This window comes from Leucopleurus acutus (genome assembly GCF_964270905.1).
Source record: "Leucopleurus acutus genome assembly, chromosome: 8".
Classification (NCBI taxonomy): domain Eukaryota; kingdom Metazoa; phylum Chordata; class Mammalia; order Artiodactyla; family Delphinidae; genus Leucopleurus; species Leucopleurus acutus.
This window is the reverse complement of record NC_139151.1, coordinates 40,346,600-40,372,998: the sequence shown is the minus strand read 5'-3', so window position 1 is coordinate 40,372,998 and position 26,399 is coordinate 40,346,600. Positions and strand designations below refer to the sequence as shown.

The window sequence follows — 26,399 nt, the reverse complement described above, 5'->3', positions numbered from 1 at the left end:
GTCATTTTAAGGAAAAGGAATGGGAAAAGAAAAGCAGAGAGGGATACTCAAGTATAATCTCTTATTGAAAGGTGCAGTGGAGGCTGTTTGTAAGGTCCGAGGCTGTGACTGGTTGTACTTTTCAATGGAATTATTACCCTTTCAATATTAGAAGTACTTCTCATTTTTTATCTATAGATAAAATTGTAATAATGTGGTTGATGGAGCTGTTCATGTGGTTGATGTTCTAACTGAAGAAGAGAGATATAAATCTAATGACTTCTTCACATGATCTTCATTTTGTGTCATCCCCACCCTTGTCTGTCTACTTTTTCAGACAAGTAAGCCCACAGTTGAAAATGATTTTGAAACTAAGAAGCTCAGAGAATGCCTTGTTCATCTCCAAGATCTAGCCAAAGACAATCAGGAAAACATTGGTACTGCAGGCAGGAGAAACTGTGATGATAATCAGCTCCTTTCAGAAGATAGTAATGCCCAGCAAAGTGGTAAGATAATTGCATTTTATTGTACTGATTATCCTGATGATGATTCTTTATTTTAACCTCCTGCAACTTGCCGGTTGAAGAAGTTTGTTTCGTTAACAGATTTGTATTGTGCCTAACTTTGTCTTTGACTTGATAGGGGAGCATCAGGACAAAGAACTGGGTGGGAAATCCTCAAAACCACCTGTAGCAAAAGTTAAAGGTGGATTGGACTTGAACCAACATGAACTTAGTGCCATACAAGAGGTAGAATCACCAGCAAGTGGCAGAACTTCTATACTAGGTAAACAGATGGTTTGATAAAATATGATTTTTTAATATTTGCCAGTTTTCTACAGTTTTTTCAGGATGCTAAATATTTTGTTGTTGAGGAAACTTAGACTATGAGTACTCATGAAGGGGAAAAAAAGGTTTCTACAAACAGTATTTAAAATGTGGACTTAAAGAAATATGTCATTAGGTAACTAGTTTCTTTATATATGAGGAAAAGCAATTGATAGTAGACAAAAATTCTTTGCTATCCATTATTCTGACACTTTTGCTTCCCTCTGCTTCCTTTCTAAACCAGTTTCTCTAGGATATAACCCAGTTTTTTCTCTTCTGCCTTGTTGCTCTTTCACTTCAGTACCTTCACTGCTCTTTTCCTGTATCTTTCACAGGATAATCATGGTGCTTAAGACCCTGGCTTTAAGAGCAGTTGTAACATGTATGTTTCTTCACTGTACTTCTTCCTAGATTCAATTATCTAGAAAAATTCCTCCCTGCGATCCTTAGTAAATAGGCCTATTTTCATTTTATAATTATTTCTAGATTTCAGACTCAACCAGATAATTCTCTTGATCAAATCTATCAAAGCAAATTCTTTTTTTTTTTTTGCGGTACACGGGCCCCTCACCGCCGTGGCCTCTTCCATTGCGGAGCACAGGCTCCGGACGCGCAGGCCCAGCGGTCATGGCCCACAGGCCCAGCCGCTCCACGGCATGCGGGATCCTCCTGGACCGGGGCACGAACCTGCATCCCCCGCATTGGCAGGTGGACTCCCAACCACTGCGCCACCAGGGAAGCCCAAAGCAAATTCTTTTTTAAGGGGGAAAATAACTTTGTCAGTAGAAAGGTACTTAGAAATGTAATGTTAATATTAGCTATTTTGGTCTTAAAGCCATAAAATATTGTACCTTTGTTTCAGGCTAAAAGAGTTTAAGAAAGTAGAGATTCAGAATAACTCTTAAGAATCATTCCCCTTTTTACTTTCTCCTTATGTCTTATGGAAATTATAACAAAGTAATGATTCTATTTATTACTAGGCTTTGGAAGCTTTTCTTCATTTTGCACTATTTGGTAAACACAACTGTTCAGGAATTGATTGGTGCTTTCCCTAACTCAGAATGAGCATTGGGAAATTCCGACCATTGATTCCTATAATTTAATGAGTTGTGTATGAGACTGCAAAAATAGCCTATCTAAAAGGGAAAGCTATATATTCCCTCACCTCCACCTCCTTATCCTTCAGGCTTTTTTCAATGAAAAGAACCCAGATGTAAGTCTTGACTGTTTCCTTGTCTATACCTCTGCGACACCTACAGAGTACCAGTTCTTCTCAGTTCTAGTTGATCAACTCTGGAATCTCTCCATTTGTTTCTATTCCCACTACCACTCTTTTAATTTAGGCTGTCATTTCTTTCTTGAAGGGCTGCTACAACTCCCCATGTCTCCCTGTTTCCAGTCTAGCATTACTCTCATTCATTTTCCCATGGTGTACTCAGAGTAATCTGCCTCTATTGCTCCATGTTTAAATTCTTCATTCGTTTCCCTTTGACTGGAGGAATAAGTCTAAATGAAGTCTTAAGTCCCTAGCTTCACCCATAAGGCCCTTCATGGTCTCACTCCCTCCCTTCAGGGGTGAGGTAAGTGCCACTTGTGTGGCATAAACTTTCCATGAGCTGTCAGGCATCCCTCTCATGTGCTCTTTGGGAGCTTTCATCATAGCCTTCATCACACTTCTTTGGGTAATACTTTTAGTCAAAATATTATAGGCAAATAGTGCTAAAAGGTTACAACATGAAACAGCATTTCTTTCTGCCCCTACACCCCCACCCCCACCCCTTGATGCTACTCACCAGACACAGTCACTTTTCAAGTCTCCTAGGTGTTTCTTCTTGTATTTACTTCTGTAGTTGGCAATGGATTTTAGCAAAAATTAAGCCAAATATTAAACACTGCTAAAATAATTTGAGATCACATCATTTTCTCTGTTTGTGAGAACATCTTTTAGTGCGATATTGGATGATACATTCTTAACAAGGTTATTGTTGTCCCCAAAGGGGATGAAAATTGCTTCTCAGGGAGATGAAAAAGTCTTACTCTTTATGTACCAAAGCACAAATGTACATAAAAAGATATACAGTATTAAAAAAAAAGGATATACAGTATATATAGTTATTAAGTTTCATGGAGTCAGGAGGCAATTAGGAAAGAAGTCTTGAAAGGGCTCCTTAGGTGGGTGATGATAAAGTTAATATTGAGAAACACTGAGCTATAATATTCCAATTTTCTTCTCTGTATTCTACTTATTTTTTTTTTGGCTTCGCTGGGTCTTAATCTTTTTTTTTTAGTTGTGGCCTGTGGACTCCTTAGTTGCAGCATGCGAACTCTTAGTTGTGGCAGGCATGCAGGATCTAGTTCCCTGATCAGAGATCTAACGCAGACCCCCTGCATTGGGAGCATGGAGTCCTACCCACTGGACCACTAGGGAAGTCCCTGTAGTCTTATTTCTTCCCTATAGTCTTATTTCTTTAGGCTTTACTTTCTGGGAGAATTTTCTCAGCTTTTTCTTGTAACATTTCTTAGGAATTTTTATTTGGCTCTCAAAGTATAGTTTCTAAAAGCTTGCCCTCCTTTCTGGTATTTTCTTTTTGTAGCATCCTGCTCTTGTTTCATGGATGCAAAATACTGCCTACTTTGAATATTTATAGGTTTTTGCTTGTTTGGGGTCCTGTATTTTCTCTGTTTGTCTGGGTTCTTCCTTTTTTTTTTTCTGTCTGAAATTTTAGAGGCTTTTCTCTAATATCTTGCATATTTGAGCGGAACACTGAATGGCTAATTGGAAATTCTATAGGTGGGGACCTTATTTACTTCTGGATTTCACTGGAAAATGCGGCTTTTCCTTGAGGACCCTCAGCTTAGTATCTGTGGTTCTTTCCCCTGAGCAATTTACAGTTTAGTTTCTCCAAAGAAAGATCCTCCAAGTTTGATACAAGCCTGGCTGTTGCTTTTATGGAGCCAGACCTGGGGGGATCTGAGTCGAGGGTGCAAACTTTCTTTTAGTACCTCTGATTTCCTTATGGCATTCTTTTTCTTCCCTCCACCCTTGCCCCTTTCAGTGCCTGATCCCCCTAAATTCAGAGTGTATTGGATTTATGTAGTTGTGGCCAAGTGGTTAAGACGATAGACTAGAAATCCATTGGGGTTTCCCCACACAGGTCCAAATCCTGTCAACTACTGCACCTTTCCCCTTAGAAAGGTAATCCTTTGACAGTTTACCAGTTTGAGAGTCTGCTATAAATTTGATTGCAGAGTGTATAGGATTCAGTTTCTCTAGAGGATAAGCCTTTAGTCTTCTCTGGGGATGATGTTGAGAGATAGGAATCTCAGGTGATGGGAGGGATCTTTTCCATGTACATGTTTTTAAACATTCTCCTGTTTTCAGTTCCCTGATTCACACCTTCCTTTTGTAATACCTCTTGCCTTTAATTCCCAAGTTTTTCTGGGGTTCTGCACAGTAAATTAGCTTCTACTTCTGAGTGTCTCCCACTCCTTTCTTTGTTTCATGAGTGTTTATTTCAGTCATAAGTATTTATTTCAGTGATTATTACTTTGATAATCACCCTCAGGTAAACACCATCCAGGTCAGGAACTGGAATGTTAGAGAACTCCATAAACTCTTCCCTCGTACTCTCACAATTACTCTTCCTCCTCTTCTCCCCAGGGTAAACCCCTATCTTGATGTCTAATACCACAGATTAGCTGTAGCTGTTTTTGAACTTTATGTTATGAATGCATATTATTCCTTATAAAACTTAATGGTTAATAATTTTTCCAGGCATTTTTCCTGTGATTAGTCAGTACTGAAGCATTTTCTATCATTAGGAAGTAGGAGTTTCGTTAAAAACTTAGTAAAATTGAATTGAAATAATTAAAGGCTGTGTGAAAGTCAAGCAGTTACTATTTTCTTGCTACACTGATTAAGTCTTTAAGAGTTTAGGTTTTTCCCCATAATCTAAATTGCCATTTTAGTTTTAACTAGAAACGTAAGTGGAAATCCAGTGAGTCAATTTTTTTTCCCTCCCAGGTAAACCAGACTTTTACCAAGACAGAGACCCACTGAGGGTCTCAGTAAGCCGAGAACAGAGTTTTCTTGGGAGCCCCCTGGACTGTGATCCATTTGGTCATCTTCACCCAGTTGCCCAGGAGAGCATCTGTGGTGATGACTCTGATAAAGCAGGTAAGAGAGAAAGAAGTTGAAACTGTAATTGCTGTGCATAAGAATATGTGGACAAAAGATAGTTATTGTAGTGTTATTTGTAATGAAAAATGGTAAATAACTTCAGTGAAACTGCAGTTTTGTGAAGGTGTTAAAAATGAGGGGAGAAAAGTCTGTGTTCATGCATTTGAAAACTGTCTGGAATAAGAATCACCAAAGTTTAGGTATGGGTTAATCTTTGTTGGAGGTTGGGTTTCACACTTCTATTTCATATGTTTACATAATGTGAAATTATTTTTCCATAAGAAGCCTATATTATTTCTGTACACAAAATGTTGAATTAGGGAAGTGAAGTTTATTTAGAGAATAATTAATTACACTTTTAAATTGTTTCACTAAATAAGTAAATGTTAGTAGGAGGTATGTAAGGGTATGAAGTTTTTACAGTTGGCAAACTCTACACATTTTGTGTTTAAGCCTATTTGTAACAATCCACATTTAATTAAATACTACTGAGTATTATCTTTTAAAAGTTCTATCTGTGGCATTCTAAACGAGCTATTTTATGTTTAGTTTTAAATATTTGGAAAGTATTAAGGAACAAGTTACAAGGAAAAAACTTTAAATCACTTAATTCTGCCACCCAGACAACTGATGTTAATTTTCTCGCTTTTGAATTTGTGCATATTTATAACAAGCTATTTTATATGTATAATATTGACCCTGCAAAGCATAGTTCCAGTACTGCTTCATTAGTTCTAAAGCACCTTTTAAGTAGTTGCCTTTTCTAACCAGATTTCTTTTTATTTTAGCTGTCACATGTACTTGGATAATTGTTATCTTAGTTGTATCTAGAGTTTAATACAATGAGAGATGAGCAAGACCTATTTTCTTTTTGAGGGTTTGTAGAAAAATTGACTTTAGCTTCTCCTTTTTTGTTTTTTTTTTTTTTTTTTGCGGTACTCGGGCCCCTCACTGTTGTGGCCTCTCCCGTTGCGGAGCACAGGCTCCGGACGCGCAAGCTCAGCGTCCATGGCTCACAGGCCCAGCCACTCCGCGGCATGTGGGATCCTCCCGGACCGGGGCACGAACCCACGTCCCCTGCATCGCAGGCGGACTCTCAACCACTGCGCCACCAGGGAAGCCCCTAGCTTCTCCTTTTTTGATTGGAGATTGAAATAACTACAAAATATAATTTCCAATGAATTGTAGTTTTTGACATTTTAAAATAAAAACCATTACCATTTTTTTAGATTTAGCCAGTGAATACTTGCATTCCTTTTTATTCTACCTGTCAATGTCCTCTAGCCAAAGACTACCAAGAACACACATGTAATTGAAGAAAGCTGGGTGCTTTGACTTGTAGTGAGGGAGAATGCACACTGTGGGGAACCATGAGGCCAATCAATTAGTGAGAGGGTATTAGAAGGGACTTACTATAAGATTTGGGCTTTATTAGGTGATTTTGAGGAGGGTTTAAGTATTTTGAAATAGGGCTTTGTTTGTTAGTATTGGATATTATCAGGAAGCCAGGGTGATCCTGTTACTGGATACCTACAAAATTCTTCCCTAAGAGGTAGGAATAATGGAGTTAGGCTAAGTAAAGCTGTACTTGATTAAGCAGCAGTCACTCATGTTAGCCAGGATAAGGAGATGATAGGTCATTTTTTTTTTTTTTTTTTTCCGGTACGCGGGCCTCTCACTGTTGTGGCCTCTCCAGTTGCGGAGCACAGGCTCCGGACGCGCAGGCTCAGTGGCCATGGCTCACGGGCCCAGCTGCTCCGCAGCATGTGGGATCCTCCCGGACCGGGGCACGAACCCGTGTCCCCTGCATCGGCAGGCGGACTCTCAACCACTGTGCCACCAGGGAAGCCCTTCGATAGGTCATTTTAGTGGTTTGGATGGTATTCATGGTTTTGTCTATGTTCAGACATGTTCAGACTTTTCTCCCCTCATTTAACACCTTCACAAAACTGCAGTTTCACTGAAGTTTATTTAACTCTGACCTTACTTCTTTCCCTTATTTTTATTTTTCAATTCTTATCACTACCCAAGTGCTACTGGCCACCTCCTGGTCACCCTCCTCTGGGGGAATCTTCTTTGGTTTGTTACAGATAATAACAGTTATAAGACTGTGATTACGAAATGGTGAACCCGTAATTTCTCATCTCACAACTGGCTTTTGAAATGAGCTGCTTAAGAAAAAATAAAAACTCACTATAAAGTTTCACCATCTCTTACTTTCTTCACTTAAAATTTTAGTGTGTAAAGAAGCAACCAAATAACAGTTTAGGGCTTCCCTGGTGGCGCAGTGGTTGAGAGTCCACCTGCCGATGGAGGGGACACTGGTTCGTGCCCCGGTCTGGGAAGATCCCACATGCCGCGGAGCGGCTAGGCCCGTGAGCCGTGGCCGCTGAGCCTGCGCATCCGGAGCCTGTGCTCTGCAACGGGAGAGGCCACGACAGTGAGAGACCCACGTACCGCAAAAAACAAAAAAAAACAAAAAAAAACAGTTTAATGGTTAAATCAGTTGTATCACAGTAATATATTTTTAATTGAACTAGGAGAGGGTAAAAAATTGTATTTAAAAACAAATTATATTTAAATATAATATTTGATATTTGCTGTTTTTACTTTATTATCCATAATATAGATATCATTTTATGAATAAATATATGTATCTACACACAGATACATATGTGTGCATGTGTATGTGTCCTGGGTTACCTCTAGGAAAATATTTCTTACACAAACATCTAAGAAACATACTTTTAATGTTCATGATCTCTTTTAATAATATCATGGGGATAATGAGACAGAAATTTTAGTTTATATTTGGCAGAGCAGTTTTAATTTTATTCTATTTCAGAGCCACAGATGACCATATGCCTTGGCCGGCTTTCTCACAAATGTTGACTATTGGGAGTAAGAGAAAAACTAACTCAGAATACCCTGATTACTAATAGTGAGACAGAAAGTATAATTTTTACGTATTTTTAATATGTCAAGTGTAATTAGGAATGATAATTCATAATAAAAGCAGTGTATGCTCATTGTGATTTTAGACAGCACTGCAAGTTATAAAGAAGCAGAATTCCTCCTTGTTCTACCATTCTCAAGCAACCACTAGATGCACTTGGTGTTTTTGTCTTTTTTATGTGCATTTGTCTCACCTTTGAGATCACACTGTACTTATAATTGAATATTCTTCCTTCTTCAGTTAAAATTAATGACAAAAGCGTTTCCCATTATACTGGCTCTTTTCGAAAGGGTTTTATTCATAGAATAATAATGACAACTACAGTTTTCCATGAAAAATTGTGCTAACTATAAATTTTTTTTAATTAGTTAATTTATTTTGTTTATTTTTGGCTGCATTGGGTCTTCGTTGCTGCGCGCGGGCTTTCTCTAGTTGCGGCGAGTGGGGGCTACTCTTCGTTGCAGTGTGCGGGCTTCTCATCACGGTGGTTTCTCTTGTTGCAGAGCACGGGCTCTAGGCGCACAGGCTTCAGTAGTTGTGGCTCATGGGCTCTAGAGTGCAGGCTCAGTAGTTGTGGCACACGGGCTTAGTTGCTCCGAGGCATGTGGGATCTTCCCAGACCAGGGCTCGAACCCGTGTCCCCTGCATTGGCAGGTGGATTCTTAACCACTGTGCCACCAGGGAAGTCCTAAATGCTTTTAATGAATAATAATATGAGTTTTTTTTTTTCTTTTTGGTCTAAGATAAGGCAGCTCTACAAAGCAAAATATGAAAGAAAATTGTAGAAAAGCAGGAAATTATGCCCTCTGGTGCTAAAAATTTGATTTGTCATAATCCAGACCTTCCCCCTCCTTCCTCATTTTAGTCAAGGTCAGTGAGGCTGCGGTTGAGAGTCATGCAGTATTAAGTTATGCTGCAGAGGAAGAAGACCATACGTACCTGGGTCCAAATGTGAAGCCAGATGATAAGGTTAGTCATGTCTTGATGTGTACTGCATTGTTAGAGTTGCTTGGCTTCCTGTTGTCTTTTTAGTTTACAGAAGTTGTGGAATATTAAAGTCCATGTTCTCTGAGATCTGCTCTTACTGGAGTGGATCAGTGATGAAAACAGCCAAATCTGAGCATCAGAAGACCTCTTAGTCTACCTGATGCATGATCTCTATAGTTCTGAGAAGCAAAAGAATAATTTAAAACAATAAGGGGTGTGTGTGTGTGTGTGTGTGTGTGTGTGTGTGTGTAAAGGTGACAGTGGATAACTGAGGACTTATTGATGGGGGAGTGAGAGTGGGCTGGGGGTGTGTGTATGAAAGGCTGATCAGTTCTGAGCAATGATGAAAAGGTTTTACTACGGACCTTTATAACTATGAAGGTTTCTACACTTGATCTGAGCTCAGAATAAATAACTGCTAATGTTGGTGATTTGGGTTTTTTCTAGATATTACTTCCTACATTGTGGCCTAATGTTCTCCTTAATTTTTAGGCTGAAACACAAGAAATTTATCATGAGCCATTATCTTCAATAACTGTTTCTACTGGGAGCTTTTTAAGTTATGAAAACCCAGATTTGAGCCTTACAGGTAAGAATATCAGAATGTTTATAAATAAATTGAAAGAGAAGCACCAGTTGCACTGCAGTACAGCGGTGAGAGCCAACATTGCTTTTCACAAGGTGCTGAGAGGGATTGTTCTTTAAATCTCAGAAGTAATCATGCCTTTAGAATATTGGACAGTATGACATTCTAATCGTGATTGAAGTCACGGGGCTGCAGACGCAGAGACACTCTGCCGATCTCCAGTAGCACGTTGAGGAGGGTCTGCTAATGTTGGTGGGAATCTACGGAGCACATTTCTTGGCTGCACTGATTCCTTGTGGATGTGTATTGCTATGCCTCTCTGCTAAAATCTGTCTCAAAGGAAGTACCCAGACACTAAATATTTTCATTAAACTCAATTTTCAGAGTCGTTTTCAGAGCTTGTGGACCAGAGGGAACAAGAATCTCCCACCAGTAAAGAAGAGGAAACAAATGTTTTAAGTTCTGTAGTTCCTTCAACACAAGTTATTTATCAAAGACAGGACCCTCAGGACTCCCTTAAACCTCTTTTACCTGCATTGGAAACATTTACATCTGGTCAGACACACATTCAGCAGATGATAGACAAGTACATAAATGAAGCAATTTTGATGACTGAAAAAACACACTTGCGGGGTAAAATTATTTGTGAACAAATACTTTCACGTAAACTAAGTGTTTTTAACTTTTAACCTTTCATCCTTTTTAGTTGAAAGTAGTGATTGAGCTTTGTGTTTTGATGGCTTGCTGTAGCAGTTATAACATGGAAAATGCTGAGGAGAGCACTTAGTGAGAGAGGGGCTTTGGAAACTGACTGAGACAGTGTAGAAGAGATGAGCAGATCTTCCTTCACCTTTGCAAAGTTAACTACAGTAGCTCAGTATTGCCAATACTGAGCACAAGAACTCAGAAATCAGACCTCTTGACCGTTTCCTAACTGTGAAACCACAGGCAGCTTACTCTTTTGTCTCTAGTGGAAGGAGGGGTGTTTGGGATAATGCACATAAAGTGCAGTGTCTGGCCTGTGGCAACACTCAGTACAGTGAGCTTTTCTTCTTTTTTTCAAATCATTGATTCTGAAATGAGCTAATTGAGAATAACAAAGCTTACTGTAACAAAGCAGTGACTGTGATGGCATCTTACTCCTAACTAACCCCATAAAGACCTTGAGGCTAGTAGAAATGGAAACTTGCATTTGTCAAAGGTTCTGGTCAAACCACTGCCACCACCTGCCCCTTTTGTACATGAGAGATAACGGCAGGACTTAATTTGAAAGCACCTGCAGGTAATGAAAAAAATGCAAGTAATTTTGTTGAATTGGAGTTATCTTAAAATAACCTTTATGAGTATGTTCTTAGTACTACTTTTCTAGGCTTCATTTTTAAAATAAGTGTCCTTTTTCCTTAAAATTCCAACAGTTGACTTTGACTTTCCAGAACTGGAGCACAGTTTTCCAAATTTGCATCGTCAGCTGTTTAAACCCTTAGAACCACATCCAGATTTTGATTCGTCATCATCTTTCTCTGGGATTTCTCAAGACAGCAAAGACTTTTACCAGGTATAATAAAGTAGATGCTTCTTTGCAGTGAATTTCCAAAAACTGTCTTTTCTTCTGTTAGAACAGAACAATGCTTCTTAGCCTTGGCTGCCAATTAAAATCATCTGGTAAGCTTTTAGATACCAGTGCCCAGACTGTACCTCAGACCAGTTAAATCAGAATCCCTAGGAATGGTCAGATACAGTGATTATAATGCAGAACCAAGATTGAAAACAGGTGCATTAGAATTTTGTCCCAATAGTTTTATCTCCAGCTATGATGACCCATAAAAACTTGTCGGGCTTCCCTGCTGGCACAGTGGTTGAGAGTCCGCCTGCCGATGCAGGGGACACGGGTTTGCGCCCCGGTCCGGGAGGATCCCACGTGCCGCAGAGCGGCTGGGCCCGTGAGCCATGGCCGCTGAGCGTGCACATCCGGAGCCTGTGCTCCGCCACGGGAGAGGCCACAACAGTGAGAGGCCCGCAAAAAAAACACAAAAAAACAAAAAAAACTTGTCTTCAGGGTTTCGGGGGGTGGGGTTACTTTAATGGAATTCAGGCTTAAACAGTCAGGTAAACAGAATTTTGCAAAATTTAAAGTCTCTTCCTATATAATAAAGGAGCTAAGATTCAAACCTGGGTCTTTCTATTTCCAGGCAGCTCTGCATAGTTCCTGCTTATCAGAAAATGATATATTCTGAACATATTCTGAACTCTGTCTTGTTAATTCACAATTTGTTTTCTAAACAAAAAGTCTGTTTCATATTTACTAAAGTGAAAGAATTGGGTTTGAATAAGCAAGTGGTTTATGTGGTAGTAAAGTGGTAATTAAGGAAGAATAATATCAAAGAAACATAAAAGATTGATTCAACATAGTAAATACTAATATTTCAGCCTTTCCCGGTTGTCTTCCATCAGAGGTCACATTCCTCCTGTGAAAGCCTCCGTTCTAGTCTGTCACCCAAAAGTACAGCTTCTTTTACAGCACTGAGGACCAGCCTGCATTCTTCTCTTAACACCAGCGTGAACCAGCAGCCTGACCCTAACTGGGCTCATGAGGAAGCTCAGAGTTTTGCTACAGAAAATGTTATTGAAGGTATGTAGAAGTTCAAAAAAGTTAAATAAAGCTCAGTAGTTTTTCATGGTTGTTTATTTATATCAATTTTCCTTGGAAATTGTACCTAGTAGCTCTTGGTTTGTCTCCACTCCTCACCAGTTTCTCTGTATATTTATTTAAATAACAGAAGTAATATATAGTGTTTGCATTTTATTTTGATAAAAAGTGCTGCCTCTTGCTCAACTTCCCTACCTCAACCCTTACAGTTATCAGTTTAAGTATCCTTCTAAAACTTTTTATACAAATTTTATATATATGCACACATCACAACATATATGAGATGCACATGCATGTTTAAGTCTTTCTGTTATAAAGTCAGTATTCTGTTATGGGGGGGAAAGCCCTTGTGTTTAATAGTCATAGTTCCTTTGTTAACTATTATAGGAGAAAATACATGGTGTGAGCAGTAGTTATTCGAATATCTGTGACATCCTTTAACTTTCTATTCACGTCTATGTATATCAGTTTTCATTCCTAAAATTTTAAGTAACCTGACTTTATTATTTGCAATGTTCTCAGCAACTATTAGAGACTGTATCTCTGTCGAAGTTTTTACAACATATAATTATGATCAACTGATTTCTTATAGGGTCTGAACAATCTTTTCAACAACTTCTGCCAGAATTTTCTTCACAAGAAGGAAGCCAGCATGCTGACTTACCAAGTATTTTTAGCAGCATTGAAGCAAGAGATTCTTCCCAAGGGGCGGAAAATCAATACTCTTCCTCTGAACAGAATGAAATATTACAAAACAAGCAAAAAAGTGTTCATTTCCAGCTCTCTGTAGGAAATTTGCAAAGTTCAGTCTTCAGTTCATCTGGTGAGGCTAATGTATTTCATCAGTTAAATCTACAGCATAGCACTCCATGTGGTTCTGCCTCTAGTGAGTGCTCAGTAAAAGAAAGACTGGGCTTTGAAGAACTATCAGAAAGAGGAGTTGGTACAGTGTTACAAGGTCAAGGGCTCACTGACGATAAAGAAACCTGTGGCGTTTTAAATATAAATCCACAATTATGCGTAAGAACTTCAATTCAGACACCACATTCAGTCACTGTTCAGAACGAAAAATGTCTTGAGGATTCAACTACTGCAGAAACTCCAACAATCATAGGAAACCAAACTCAACAAGCACAGTCAGCGCTCTTTGTAAGCTCTGGATCCTTTTCACTACAGAACTCTATTCCAATCTGGGTAAGTGAAATCTGTGTTGTATGTAATTTTTGGTTTCATTTTCAGACTTTTTAAACAAAATTGCAAGAGATGCAACAGAGCTACTATATGAGATATAGTCAATCTCATAATCATTAGAAATCTCCAATGAAATGAGAAAGCAAATGTTTAAAATTTGACCTTCCTCTGAATTTTACAGATCTTCCCAGTTCGCATTTCTTTTCTCCAGCTTTCCTGAAAAATGGCGGCTCAGCCTATGCTTCAGCACATAGTGTTGAACTTCACTGTGCTGCACTGGATTAATCTACTTGGTTTCAGCTTACCTTCTAGTACTGTTTGTCCCTCCACAGATAAGCAAAAAATTAGCTGACTGACTTGGCAGCTTTTGGATTTTTTTTTTTTGTAAATTCTTGTTCAGTATTGAAAGGGTTTTGCCTTAATAAAGTGTGGTCTAGGGACTTCCCTGGTGGTCCATTCAGATAGGTAGGGGATACACACACTGTTCTGCACAGCCCCCAGTCAGCAGGCACTTGGCTCTGTAACCCACGGAGTAGTTTGTCTTCTCCATTATCCTTAGTTGAAGAACCTGTTCTTCTTCCATAATGTACATATTTTTCACATTCTGAGTGTTTTTGAGGCTATGATTTTTGAATACTGTTTCCCTTTTAATTTTACTGTACAGGAGACAGAATGTGGCCATGGTATAATGGAAGAACCAGAACTTACATTGATAAGCAACAGTGATATCAGTATTGCTGAAATGGATTTTGCAAACTTAACTCTAGAAGAAAAGAGAGAAAATGAGGCAAAGAGCTGTTTTCAGGTAAATTTCATAGCTCTCATTTTATAGAGCAACCCACAGTTGAGGATTAGGGAATAGAAAAGGATAGTTTTACTTAGCTTTCTACATGGCATTTCTTACATTAGAATCGTGTATGAATGTGCTCACAGTGGACAAGCTGACAATTGAACTTTCTAGAAAGGCAGTTCCAAAAGACCTAGGGTTTAGAATGGGTAAAGTTTAGAACCTTTGCTGTGAATCTGTACAGTGAGGTAAAGTGGTAAAGTCTGTGACTTTCTCACAATTAGGTGAGTGAATTTCTGCCTCTTCTGTCAGAAACACAAAACTCAGATTGTCCAGCTGCATCAGAACATCCTGTGGAGAAACCAGCTGTGTGTGCAGGTATGTATGCCCCGAGCATCAGATTAGTGAGCCCAGGGGCCAGTGGAGTTCCCCCTACTTGAGCAGAAACCCCACACATTTGTATATTGCTGACATATAGCCTCGATTTTTTTTTTTTTAAACAGAAACCCTTTCAAAGTTTACAGCTACTCCAGGGAGCTTACAAGAAGCATTTATGAAAAGAAAAAAAGCATTTATGGAGAGATCCTCACAGAGACAGAAAGAAATAAGGAATAAAATTCGTGTCTCTGGAAGTTCTCAAACCAAAATAGTAAAGGAGAAACCCACAGGTATACTCTCCACATCAGTTTTCAAAGCGAATCTGGCATTACATATATATTAAATGACTTGTTCTCCGCTCAGGTTCATTTGTCAGTCACCTAAAGGGTGTGAACAAGGTTAGAGTGTCTCTTCCTGAAGACAGAAAGACTGCACAAGCCCATATGCACCAAAGGGCTCTAAGGTATGTATGTGGATATATGAAGATCTATGAATTCACATAGCTTAAGTGTCTGTCTTTAATTCCATATAAATTTCTTGCAGATTATACCATCAGTTACCTGAAGTGAAAAAGCAAAAGGAAGAGAAAGCAAAGCAAGACGCATATGCCCAAAACAGAGCAAGGGCAAAAGAATTTCATAAGGTGAGCAGCCACTCCCCCCCCTGCCAATTTTTCATGTCTAAGGCACATCAGAACTACAACTGATAAACGTTATTATTCCCTCCACAGAAAACATTAGAGAAACTTCGAGCCAAAAATATATGCTGACTTTCCACACAAAGTGTAAAGGTTTTTTTTTATTATGTGTAACACAGTTATTTAAGTCAATAAATTTTTAAGGAATTCCACACGTTCTGATTCTTTCCACTGCCAATCACCTTAGTTCCTCCAAACTCATAAATCTTCAAGATAAAATAGCCCTGAAGAAGAGAGTAGACACTGGTTAAAGTTGGAAGATATTTAAATTACTTTCCCACATCACTAATCATGGGTATGAGTGGCTTGTATCTCCATCTGGAAAACATAGCACTATCAAGTTACTATTATATCCAGTGGAGAACTCAGTCTTTGGTCACAGCGTAAAGAGCTCCTGGATGTGGTCCCATCAGCCCTCTTTGAAATGACCTATAAAATTATTTTCTTTAATGTGTACATACCTTTCAAAAAGAAGTTATCATATGAGTCAGCCCTGTATAACAAATATAAAGATAAGGGTCCATTTTCAGAGGTGCTCATGTAAGCCAGCCTCCCCTCCTTTAGTAACCAGGCAACCTGTAATGTAATAAACTAAAAGCCCAGGATTAAACAAAGAACTCCAGCAATCTAGGCACAACTTGTTCAATATAATAGTCACTACCCATGTATCAGTATTGTAAAATCCAATTAGAAAAAAATGGCTTGTGTTCTATTTATACTGGAACAGTGCTGACCTAGGCAATGGAAATACAAGTAAATAATAATAAAGTGTTCCCAACAGGCTGAATGCTACAAAGTAGCAGAAACAAAACCTAGTGGGAAACTTTTTTTATGGTCATGTCCACAGCAAATGAGAAACTGCATTCTAAAAGCCTTGGTAATGACCATTAAAGCCTGACAAATAATTTGGTGTGGTAAAATAAAAATAATTACTTACCACAATTCTTTTAGTTAGGCTTCTTTGATCTCCAATGAAATATGGACACACTTCAAAATTCCCCACCTACAGAAAAAGATTGTAATGGCAACTGGGACTGATTAGGTTCCATTTTCATTCACACCTAAATTTAGCTGATTGTTTCCAAACATGCATGTTTCAGGCAACTTTTATCTTAGAGCTTTCATTTAAAATACAGCTTTATGTAAGATGGATGTTCAGAAAGGCTATTTTCATTCAGCCCATTCAGAGCAGTTGAACATTTTGCCATCATCATGACATCATACATTACTGGTAAATAGTAAAACAACTAATGGCCTTTTTACCGTCATAGTCTTTTTCATTAAATACAAGGGGAAAAAATGAAATTAAAATCATACCTGTAATCTTTGGGATCCAATTTCCTCAAGTGATTTACTTTAGGACCCTAGAAATTAAATATAGCAAGTATGTTGCTATTTATCCCTTCATCTTTTCTAATACTGAAAAGCCTTGTTATATCCAATCTTTACTCATGAGCCTAGCAAAAAAAAAAAAAAATGTTGCAGGTCTCATTGTCACCACCGCAGTGAAATTACAGTGATGGAAGCAAAACCTGTGTTCTCAATGTAGCCACATTAACAATTTACGGGCACCATGAACAACAGTGCCCATTTTCAACTGTATGAGGCTCTATAAACATTTCTCTCAAGCTTATATATACACTGTGCAAAAGGCTTCTGCACTTGTGTAGAAGTTCTGCTGTTTTGCTAACAATGCTATCAATGAAGGAAAGCTACTAGAAGCAACAGAAATAGAAATCCTTACATGTTTAGGGTCAGGAGATGGAGCTGCCTGGTTCTGAATTTGACATCCTAGAAAAATAGTATTAGTTACTACTGAAGACTGTCAAACTGAACAGTATGAGAAACTATAGGAATACTGTATCAGTAGAAATACCAGGTCTAACATGCACAAAGCCAAGAAAACCAACGATGCCAAATACTGAATTTATATTGCACTGTCCTTTGAACACTCAGCAGGAACAAACTGCTGAATGCAGATACCATGCAGTGCAATTATGACTGAACCAGAAAAAACCCTCAACCTCAAGTTTGTAATGTTACTATCTGAGAAATATCTTCACACATCTCTAAAAATTTAAGTTCTTATAACGTGTTTGTCATTCCAATGAGACAACTACATTAACTCCATTTTAAACTATAAACGTAGCCATTGCTACCTTTACCCTCTCTATACCTATAGAACTTACATAGGAAACTATCCGATTATACATATTTACGTGTCAGTGCTGTCTCTTCATTTTTTCCAATTCTGTAAACACAAATATTACAGCAGTATTTTTGGCCGAAATCCTGATAATTGTTTTATACCTAATTAACTAGCAATCACAACAGTAATGGAATGCTATACTCAAAATTTACATTCTTTTCAGAACTTCTGAATCCTTAATTTGAATAGAAATTAAATATTCCACTTACCTCTAAAAATGTATTAGGTTGAAATCATATTCACTCCTGCAAATAAAATATCAAATAAAAGATGGATACCATACTCATGTGATTAAAAATTAAAACCTCAATATATAACTTAAAATATTTAGATATTAAGCATACTCAGCTCTATCAGAATTAAGTTTTAGTTCATGTCTGTATCATTCAGCAGTTGAACGGTTAAATTCATCATCTGAACTGGAATGGTCCCCCCACTACCCCCGCACAAATTACACTGTCACTGATTAAAACTTACCTAAGCCATCACACCCTAGAACAGTACAGATCATTGGGATATGCCAATACCTAAGATAAAAAGTTCGTTAGGTTTTTCATAGTTTACTTGGCAGCTCTGTCTTGTAGTTCTTTCCCACAGATCTAACAGGTAGTTCTATGAGTAAAGGAAACCACACAGTTAATCTATGAGGCGTTTCCAACGATGTAGGTTTACAGAAAAAGCCCCATCGGGATAGACCTCAACCACTGCTTGCGTTTTAAAAAATATAAACAAGTCCACAAGAGAACAATTATTTGAAAGAGCTCCAGTCTCTTAGATATGTTCAAAACTGTGCAGTAACAGACATCACAAAGGATGTTTTAAGAAATTTAAGGAGATCATCCCATGAATTAGTCACATGGTAGGTATTTTTACAATGCTTAGAAAAGATAGCATTATATTAACAGGTAAAAATATGCAAAGTACTTATTAGCTATTATACATGAACCAAACGAAGAGTTCCACATATAAATTTAAGCTTGATTTTAAGAACTTCATTACTGCAATGTATTTTGCCTATGCAATTCCCAGATTACTGCAAAATTTTTACTTTGAATTTTTGCCTTAATTTAAGAACTATATAAAGCATTTTCTCATTAGTTGATATCAATTATAAAAATACAGAAAAATGTTAATGTGGCTGATGTTCTGACGATTGGGGAATCGTTGAAGACAAATTGGGTGTATTTAATTAAACTTTATATCATTCAGATTCATGAAATTTTGTGTCCTGTGTAGTCATTTCTAGCATTATACTTTTAAATCTTCTACCTCATTTTAGATTATGCATTCATTAAAAACACTGTAGGGACTTCCCTGGCGTACAGTGGTTAGGACTCCAATGCTTCCACTGCAGGTGGCATGGGTTCGATCCCTGGTCTGGGAACTAAGATCTGCAATCCACTCGGTGCAGCCAAAAATAAAAGAATGCACTGGCCAAACAAGTGTATGAAAAATATATCCCTTTTGCAAATCTAAATAACAAAGGTCAGATTAAATCAAAATTATAATTATTAAATCATTCAGCATATTAACATGCATAACATTAAATAAAATAATCTTTAGGAGCAACATTTCATCTCATTTAGGCCATGCGGTTTTTAAGAAAAAAGTTATTTGGGGATTCTTCACATCACGTGAGGGTGAATTAATAGCAGAACATAAATTTTGGTAAACCAAAATTTGAAGGGAAGGAAGAACTTGAAAACATAACGACGTGTTTAGTAAACATGTTCAGTCCATATGTAATTAAGTATATAAAGAGTAGCACCATGGCCAGAAAATTTAAAAAATAAAAATAAAACTATTGGATAGTACAATTCCATAACAAAAAAACCACCCAATCAAAAAATTGGCAGAAGACCTAAATAGACATTTCTCCAAAGAAAGCATACACATAGGCACATAAAAAGATGCTCATCATTACCGATTATTAGAAATGTAAATATAATGAAGTACTACCTCACACCAGTAAGAATGGCCATCATCAAAAAGTCTACAAATAATACATGCTGGAGAGGGTGTTGGAGAAAAAGGAACACCCCCCTACACTGTTGGTGGGAATGTAAACTGGTACAGCCAGTATGGAAAACAGTACGGCAGTTCCTCAAACTGAAAATAGAGCTACCATATGATCTAGCAATCCCACTCCTGGGCATATATCCAGAGAAAAACATGGTTTGAGAGGATACATGCATTGCAATGCCGTTTACAGTAGCCAGGATGTGGAAGCAACCTAAATGTCCATCAAGAGATGGATAAAGATGTGGTACGTACGTATGTACGTACACACACACACACACACACACACACAGTGGATTATTACTCGGATAAAGATGTGGTACACGTACGTACACACACACACACATACACACAAATGGATTAGTACTCAGCCATGAAAAAGCATGAAATAATGCCATCTGCAGCAACATGGATGGACCTAGAGATTATCATACTAAGCAAAGTAAATCAAAAATAGAAATACAAATACCATAGGATATCACTTCTTTGTGGAATCTAAAACCACACAAATGAACACATCTATGAAACAAACAGCCTCAGAGAACAGACTTGTGTTTGCCAAGGAGGGGGATGTGGGGGAAGGATGGACTGGGAGTCTGGGATTAGCAGATGCAAACTACTTATATATATAAGTACAGATAAACAAGGTCTTACTACATAACACAGGGAACTATATTCAATATCCTGTGATAAATCATAATAGAAATATATGTATAACTGAGTCTCTGTTGCACAGCAGAAACTAATATTGTAGATCAACTATACTTCAATAAACTTTTAAAAAATATTGTATAGGGGTGCGGGGAGATTAAAAATATGTTGTGTATGCTTGAAGCAGGAATATCCAAGATTCTGTCTACAACTGCCTAATTTATAGTTCTGGGACCCTTTCATTCAAGCGAAGTGAAACTGGCACAATGTCACATGTCAATCCTGAGATTCGTTTTCTGAAATTACATTATGAACAGAAATTTAAAATTGGCAAAAATGCCTTTCAATAATGAAACCTATGGAGGTTTTAAATTCTGACAATTTATCACATTTACACAAATTGGACCCAAACTCACCTAAAGCATAAGACATACCTTTTTAGATTATCCAGACACTCTGATCAAGATAAAAAAGCCTAAAAAAAGAAGCCATCTTTGTTTCATGTCAATGTTAAAATTAGAGTACTAAATCAATACAGCTGATAATTTAAAAGCTTAAGATATGAGGGAAATTATCAGCTCTATAGTCCTGGAAGCAATCTTTATGTTTATCAATACACCCCCATCACTTGACTCTCTTAGGTATCATGTTCCTTCTTATCTGTATCAAAACTCATACTGAACAATGAGCTCTGGGTTGCAAAAGAGGATTTATTTGTGCACCTGTCTAGAAGTCTTTGTCCACAAATTAAACAAAAACAAACACAAGTGCTATGGTAAAATGAAGTATATAGAGTGGCATAATCTGCAACATACAGTGGTGATGAAAATGATAGTTGAAATATTATAGGTAGTTTTAGGAAAAGAAAATATTAAGTTCTTATTACATTAATAGGCATTTCACACTAAATTTCTCTGAAAAAAATAAAAATGGAGTTGCAGGTACTCTAAGGAGAATTATCATTAGTGGTTATTGCTGTCAATCATTAGTGGTTATTGCAACTAAGATTTTCTTTTCAGGATTACAATCTTATTTCTTTGATTCAAAGCTCAAATGGCACCTTTAAGTTCTCTTACCCAGAAATACACCACCATATGCAAAAACAGTAGGACGTTGTTTATTTTTGGGGGAAGTGATTATATCTGCTGTAACAGCCTCAATGTTTTTTCTACATAATCTCACTGTTTTAATTATTTTTCTTATAATTACTACTTCAGGAGTTTTATAAATTTGTTTATTCTTTTTATTTTCTTACAAGGTTCTTTTTTATCATAAGGCTGGCATATGTATTCACATTTATCATCTTTTCTTTCTATAAAGTTCCTTTTTCTCTATTCTGTTTACCTTGTCTGGTAGTCATAATCCTATCTATTTTCAGGCCATTCTGTCCTCTGTCCAGTGTTTTTTGGATTTTGATGCTCTCTTTTTAGGCAATGCAGCTTCTTCAGTATATTCCTCTTGTTCCAAATATACATTCTTCTTCTTTGGTATTTCAGAACTTATTATGAAATAATTATCCTCCTGCATAAGAAATAACAATACTAAGCAATAACTGAAACTTTACCGCGTTAGTAATTACATATAACTAAACTCTAGGTTACTTAAAATAACCTGGATACTACATCTGGATGTTAAAAATCCAAATTAACTTCTGCTGCTTTTCTCATCTGATATCCTAGTAGCAACACCACACATGAAAACTTACAATAGTATTGTTTTTACTAATATAGTATTGATAATTCATGTTCTCACCAATTATCCATAAAATTCTTATTTTTATTCTTGCATTTCCTGCACCAAGGGCACTGAACCTTTCAAAACTTAAATACAGATAGTAACACAACAGGATAAAATTCTCCCTTTGTCAACAGCTGTCCTCCCAAAATGAAGTGGGATAAAATTGTCACTTACCACCAATTTAATATCACATTCATCATGTTCAAGATTTGTTGCAATCTCCTCCTCTGCTCTGCAATATTAAAAGCATATCACTCAATGTATATATATAACTGATTCAATTGTTATAAAGCAGAAACTAACATACCATGTAAAGCAATTATACTCCAATAGTTTAAAAAAAAGTGTATCACTCAGATGACAAATCTTTTATAACCCAATGAGTAGTATACTGTCATGACACACAACTGAAACAGCAATACCAGTTAAGTCTATTAATATTTTATCTGTGTTCACATCACTATTAAATCAAAGTATAAACAAACTGATAGCATATGGACCAACATTAAAATTTAAAAGCACTTAATCTTATAAAACCTATGTCCAAAATTATTCCAATCCATGATAGAACTTACGCTGACTCTTCAATAGGAGAGATATATCCATCATCATCCAAGTATCTGTATCTACGACTATCAAAGTCTTCTTTTTCTAAATCTTCACCAACGTTCATTTGTTTCAAGGATTCCTTGAGATGGTATTCATACTTCAGTTTTTCAAGGTAGTTAAAAAATCCTCTTGCCACTGCTTGCTATGTACCAAAAACACCATATTTTAAGTCAAGGACTTAAAAAAAATTTCTTCCACTCAGCAAATGCCTATGTTCCTAAATGACAAGGATCCCCATAACAAGGTCCTTAATGATCTTGATTTAACTATTCTGCCATATGGAGATCACGTGTATCAATTCACTGTTCTACCTAGCAAGTTATCAAAGTTAGTACCAAGAAAAACAAGCATAAATCTTGTATCGTTTGGGCATTACTTAAGATATTTTTTAATGCAGAGAACTGTCTATTTTAATCACCTTAAAACATAAAGAGATTAATGAGTATTAATCCTTTCCAATAAATCAGATTCTAGAACAAGTGACTACAAATTATGCAATCACTTACCTCAAATATTTCAGTCTACTGCTAAGTACTGGTGTTATTTGTCTGGTAATTCTGTCAGAAATTGAAATATCTGAACAAAATGAAATCCTAAAGCCACTGAACATGAAAGGCAGGTGTGGGTTTCACTTCGGTTACTATAAAACAACTGGGCATTTGAGTTTTAGGAATGGTGTTTACAGCCCTGACATGATAAGATCAAGGTATAAAATCAGCCTTAGAGCACTTCATATACAGGTACATTCACCCTGTGTTACCAGTGCAAGATTCCACCCAGAAGTCCAAGTGAACTTTGAGCTGAAGGAGGGGGATGGCATTTAAGCGGCAGTATAGTCAGTATAGAGAAGTATTATAAAAGTTGAAGACTGTATGTTCCAGGTACATCTAAATCCTAAAAGCGACCAACAACTCATTTCAGACATTTTAAGCTATGTGCATCAGCATATATAAAGACTCACCTCAAAGGTTAAAATTTTTCTCCAAGGTAATGGTTTTCTTCCATTTTCTGATTCTAAAAATGGGAAGCCAGATCCTTTGTCTTTAAATTGTTTCTTATTTATTTGTGAGCTTCTAGTGTTTCTCCTTCCTTTTGGTCTTCCCCTTGATCTTCCCGTTGGCTTGTATTTCCTCTTTTTACGTTTCTTTTTTTTGAATCTTTCAAAAATAGCTTTTAAAGTCAATGGTCTTGGCTCTATAGATGAGTCACTAGATGAATCTCTTGCTTGAGTACTTTCAGGTGTGTGAACAAATTTTCTAATAGGGTTTCTTTGCCTCCTTTTAGGTGGGATAGGAACACACTGAGTTTTAAATAAGCTGCTACCAGAGGAAGAGTTATCACTAGAAAACAGGGAAAGAGTAATTGTACCCTCTTATATTACTGTTTATTACCAGTAATATACTTTTCTTTTACAAATCAAAGCAGAAAAACATGTTCAAAGTAATTTTTTAAAAGATGGGCTCAGTACTAGCCAATCACTTAGCTCTGACCACTCTACCACAAGTGGCCCATAATGCCATGTGCCATAGCACTTAGCCAAAAAATCATCTTCCTTTATGTAAGTTCCACAAAGGCAGCCTTGTTCACTGCTAGAGGCTAAACTAAGACAAAGCCTCCTCTAAATAAAACAAGAGTATCCTAGCAGAGAGATGTAGTGAGTATACTAGAAATGCTCATTTGTTTTTCCCAGTGAGATCAACAACAATTAGGACTAGATACCTCTCATCATATACATAAGCCAGCATCCCTGATAACGTGGAATATAGGAACAAGTTAATTTTAAAACAAGATTCCCTACTGATATCCATTTTCTTCTTATAAAATGAGGATGATTTAATGAGGAAGATAGCAGTTTGGCCCGGAGAATATACTCCTGTTTCCCTTAGTTAACGATCTGTCCCACGATTATAAGTAGTTAAAACTTCAAAGGCCTGTGCAAACCAGGTTTTCCTTTTCTGTTCTAATGCATGAAAATTACCATTACCACCACTCATTATCTACAATGATTTATGCTTTCCTGGTAATTCAAATACAGTAAAATTACCATCTAGTCTCTTTTCCAGAAAAATCTGGTGATTGTTATTTAAAAAAAAGAAAGCACTTACCTTTGATTCTCAATTTCCACAGCTGAGTCAGATGCCGTTGCATAGTTGATAGAATCCATTCCTGGTATGTGTTTTCCAAGCCCCTCTCCAATTTGTTGTCAATTGTCCTTTGATTTAAACAGATTTCTGACCATACAAAATTCAGTAAATGTGATGTTGTTTCCCTGAATAAATGCAAACAGCTAGTATCAGAGTAATGAAAATGTTGATGTCATTGTGACAATTATGTAAATTAATTACACATAAATTAAGGCAAAAATCACATACAAGGCTTTTAATATTTTCATGTAGGAACTGTCATTTCAGGTCTATCCTAAAATCTAGAGATTTTATTCACAAGTTCTCTTTCAGTTTTGCCTCCTTAATCTATCCAATGTTAGATTCCAGAAGAGTATTGTAATTTCCAACGAAAGTATCATACAGCTTTCCGCAACACTAAAAAATGTAATTTTACCCTTAGCCATACAACGGCCAAAAAGCCATTTTTCAACATCAGTTGGGAACTAGTATGAAAATCTTTTGCATACAAAGCCAGAAGGTGGAGTATGGCCTCAGTATACCCGGGAAAATAATCAGCAGGACTTAACTACCTCTATCCAAACTCCTGTCTGGAATTTGCTGTTAATGGGTACTAATACAAAAGTTCTGAATTCTCAAACTTTTCGATGAAAGGCTTACAAATAATAATAAAAAAAAAGACAAAGGGCACTGTTGTAATCTCCTTAGATACAATAGTTTGGACAAAATTTAAAAAAAAGATAATGTCTAATTTTACTTTTCCATCTCCCTTATCGGGGATGCCATCATTCTTCCTATTTGTATATTGTTCTTAGTCTTTAGCATTCTTGGCAATGACAAATGAGCAACGATGAAAGAAATCCTACAAGAACAATATACTTCGAACATAGGAAGCCAATAAGGTCACAGAGCTCTCAGATTCGCAAAATAGCCAACGGACTCCTGGTAATTTCATGATGTTTTATCGTAGTTTTCTAAAATGCAAAATCTAAGAAATAAGTCACGAAATAACTGCCCAAAAAGAAATTCAACAAGTGGATCCAATGGCACTGATAGTATACTTGAGATTAAAAAAAAAAAAATCAGAGCGTATTATCAAAATTAAAGTTGACTCAAAACCTCTTTTTCGGAAACTAGAAAGCATTCCTACGAAGTGTGGCTTCCTATTCCGAGATTCTGCGAGAAGCACATGGCAATAGTGCCCTTCACTGGCTCTAACAATTCCCCTTCAGCACTTTGTGCGATTTTGGGGCGAGCGTCTCCAGGAAGCGCCTAACCTCGTACAAGAAGAACGGCGTCAGCAATGGTTACCTCGCACTTAACCCCTATTAATTCAGAAAATGTGTATTGTATGTACCACATTTTAACATCTACATGCCAGACAACGGACCACGCCCATGCTATAATCGTGTACTGTGGGCCGCAGTAAAGCCACTAGGCCCGAAGTCCACAAAAACCACGAGCCCTCCGCCTTCGGGGACTGACTTCCGCGGCTGGACCCCGATATGCCACGCAGGGGCCTGGGAAAAGCTACAAGAGGAAACCCTCCCCCGCCCACAAGGCCCGGAAGCCCCCGTCCTCTTTCCTACCTGTCGAGAGGGCAGACAGCTTGCACCAACCAGCGCCGGCTCGGCATGGGCCTCAGCTGCGTACCAGATACCCACCACCCCTCCCTAGGAAGTCCGCATTCAGCAACCTCCGGAATCCCCCTTCACTCCAACAACTTAAGAACCACCAACCTCCATTACCGCGCTGGAGAAAAGGATGGGCGGGCTGCGTGCCCCAGCTAATAGGGAGACCGAAGTCTCGCGATAACAATTTGACTCCAGGAAGAGA

The 26,399-nt window shown here is 37.5% G+C and overlaps 2 protein-coding genes across 13 annotated transcripts in view; one reads left to right on the top strand and one right to left on the bottom strand.

The window, feature by feature from the left end:
- The window catches only part of CEP295 (centrosomal protein 295), a 48,557-nt gene extending 33,190 nt beyond the window's left edge, over nt 1-15,367 (top strand). For 5 of the 10 annotated variants that reach the window (XM_082843971.1, XM_082843975.1, XM_082843974.1 and 2 more), the window contains 15 exons: nt 317-485; nt 622-765; nt 4,831-4,983; nt 8,808-8,911; nt 9,422-9,518; nt 9,900-10,148; nt 10,931-11,070; nt 11,943-12,144; nt 12,755-13,356; nt 14,018-14,158; nt 14,425-14,518; nt 14,644-14,808; nt 14,882-14,981; nt 15,062-15,161; nt 15,249-15,367. In XM_082843971.1, coding sequence (XP_082700097.1) covers nt 317-485; nt 622-765; nt 4,831-4,983; nt 8,808-8,911; nt 9,422-9,518; nt 9,900-10,148; nt 10,931-11,070; nt 11,943-12,144; nt 12,755-13,356; nt 14,018-14,158; nt 14,425-14,518; nt 14,644-14,808; nt 14,882-14,981; nt 15,062-15,161; nt 15,249-15,287 — 2,499 coding nt within the window. In that variant the 3' untranslated portion in view covers nt 15,288-15,367. Of the gene's footprint in view, nt 1-316; nt 486-621; nt 766-4,830; nt 4,984-8,807; nt 8,912-9,421; nt 9,519-9,899; nt 10,149-10,930; nt 11,071-11,942; nt 12,145-12,754; nt 13,357-14,017; nt 14,159-14,424; nt 14,519-14,643; nt 14,809-14,881; nt 14,982-15,061; nt 15,162-15,248 lie in introns of those variants that run through there. The other 5 variants (XM_082843973.1, XM_082843977.1, XM_082843978.1 and 2 more) reach the window with 5 other exon arrangements.
- A 2,534-nt stretch (nt 15,368-17,901) lies between these two features.
- On the bottom strand, nt 17,902-26,396 carry TAF1D (TATA-box binding protein associated factor, RNA polymerase I subunit D). Of its 3 annotated transcripts, none has more exons than XR_014326362.1 (8): nt 26,303-26,396; nt 24,546-24,709; nt 23,402-23,780; nt 22,407-22,582; nt 22,006-22,063; nt 21,439-21,615; nt 20,529-20,569; nt 17,902-17,951 (listed from the first exon to the last, which is right to left on the bottom strand). XR_014326362.1 is itself a non-coding variant. In XM_082843983.1 (7 exons), the coding sequence occupies exons 2-6, from the start codon at nt 24,602-24,604 to the stop codon at nt 21,469-21,471; spliced, it is 819 nt and encodes a 272-aa protein (XP_082700109.1). In that variant the 5' UTR covers nt 24,605-24,709; nt 26,303-26,396; the 3' UTR covers nt 20,464-20,569; nt 21,439-21,468. The 3 variants fall into 3 exon arrangements, 1 of the variants encoding a protein (XP_082700109.1); XR_014326363.1 differs by lacking the exon at nt 17,902-17,951 and adding an exon at nt 17,965-18,036; XM_082843983.1 differs by lacking the exon at nt 17,902-17,951 and having other exon boundaries at nt 20,464-20,569.
- Between the last annotated feature and the right edge of the window lie 3 nt (nt 26,397-26,399).

What these genes read in the sequence shown, in the direction of transcription:
- TAF1D (XM_082843983.1), bottom strand. Translation starts at nt 24,604, where the DNA reads ATGGATTCTATCAACTATGCAACGGCATCTGACTCAGCTGTGGAAATT. An exon ending in GAAAAATTTTAACCTTTGAG is followed by an intron (nt 22,583 to 23,401) that starts GTGAGTCTTTAT and finishes TTTGGTACATAG; the next exon opens with CAAGCAGTGGCAAGAGGATT. An exon ending in AATGTGATATTAAATTGGTG is followed by an intron (nt 21,616 to 22,005) that starts GTAAGTGACAAT and finishes TTTCTTATGCAG; the next exon opens with GAGGATAATTATTTCATAAT.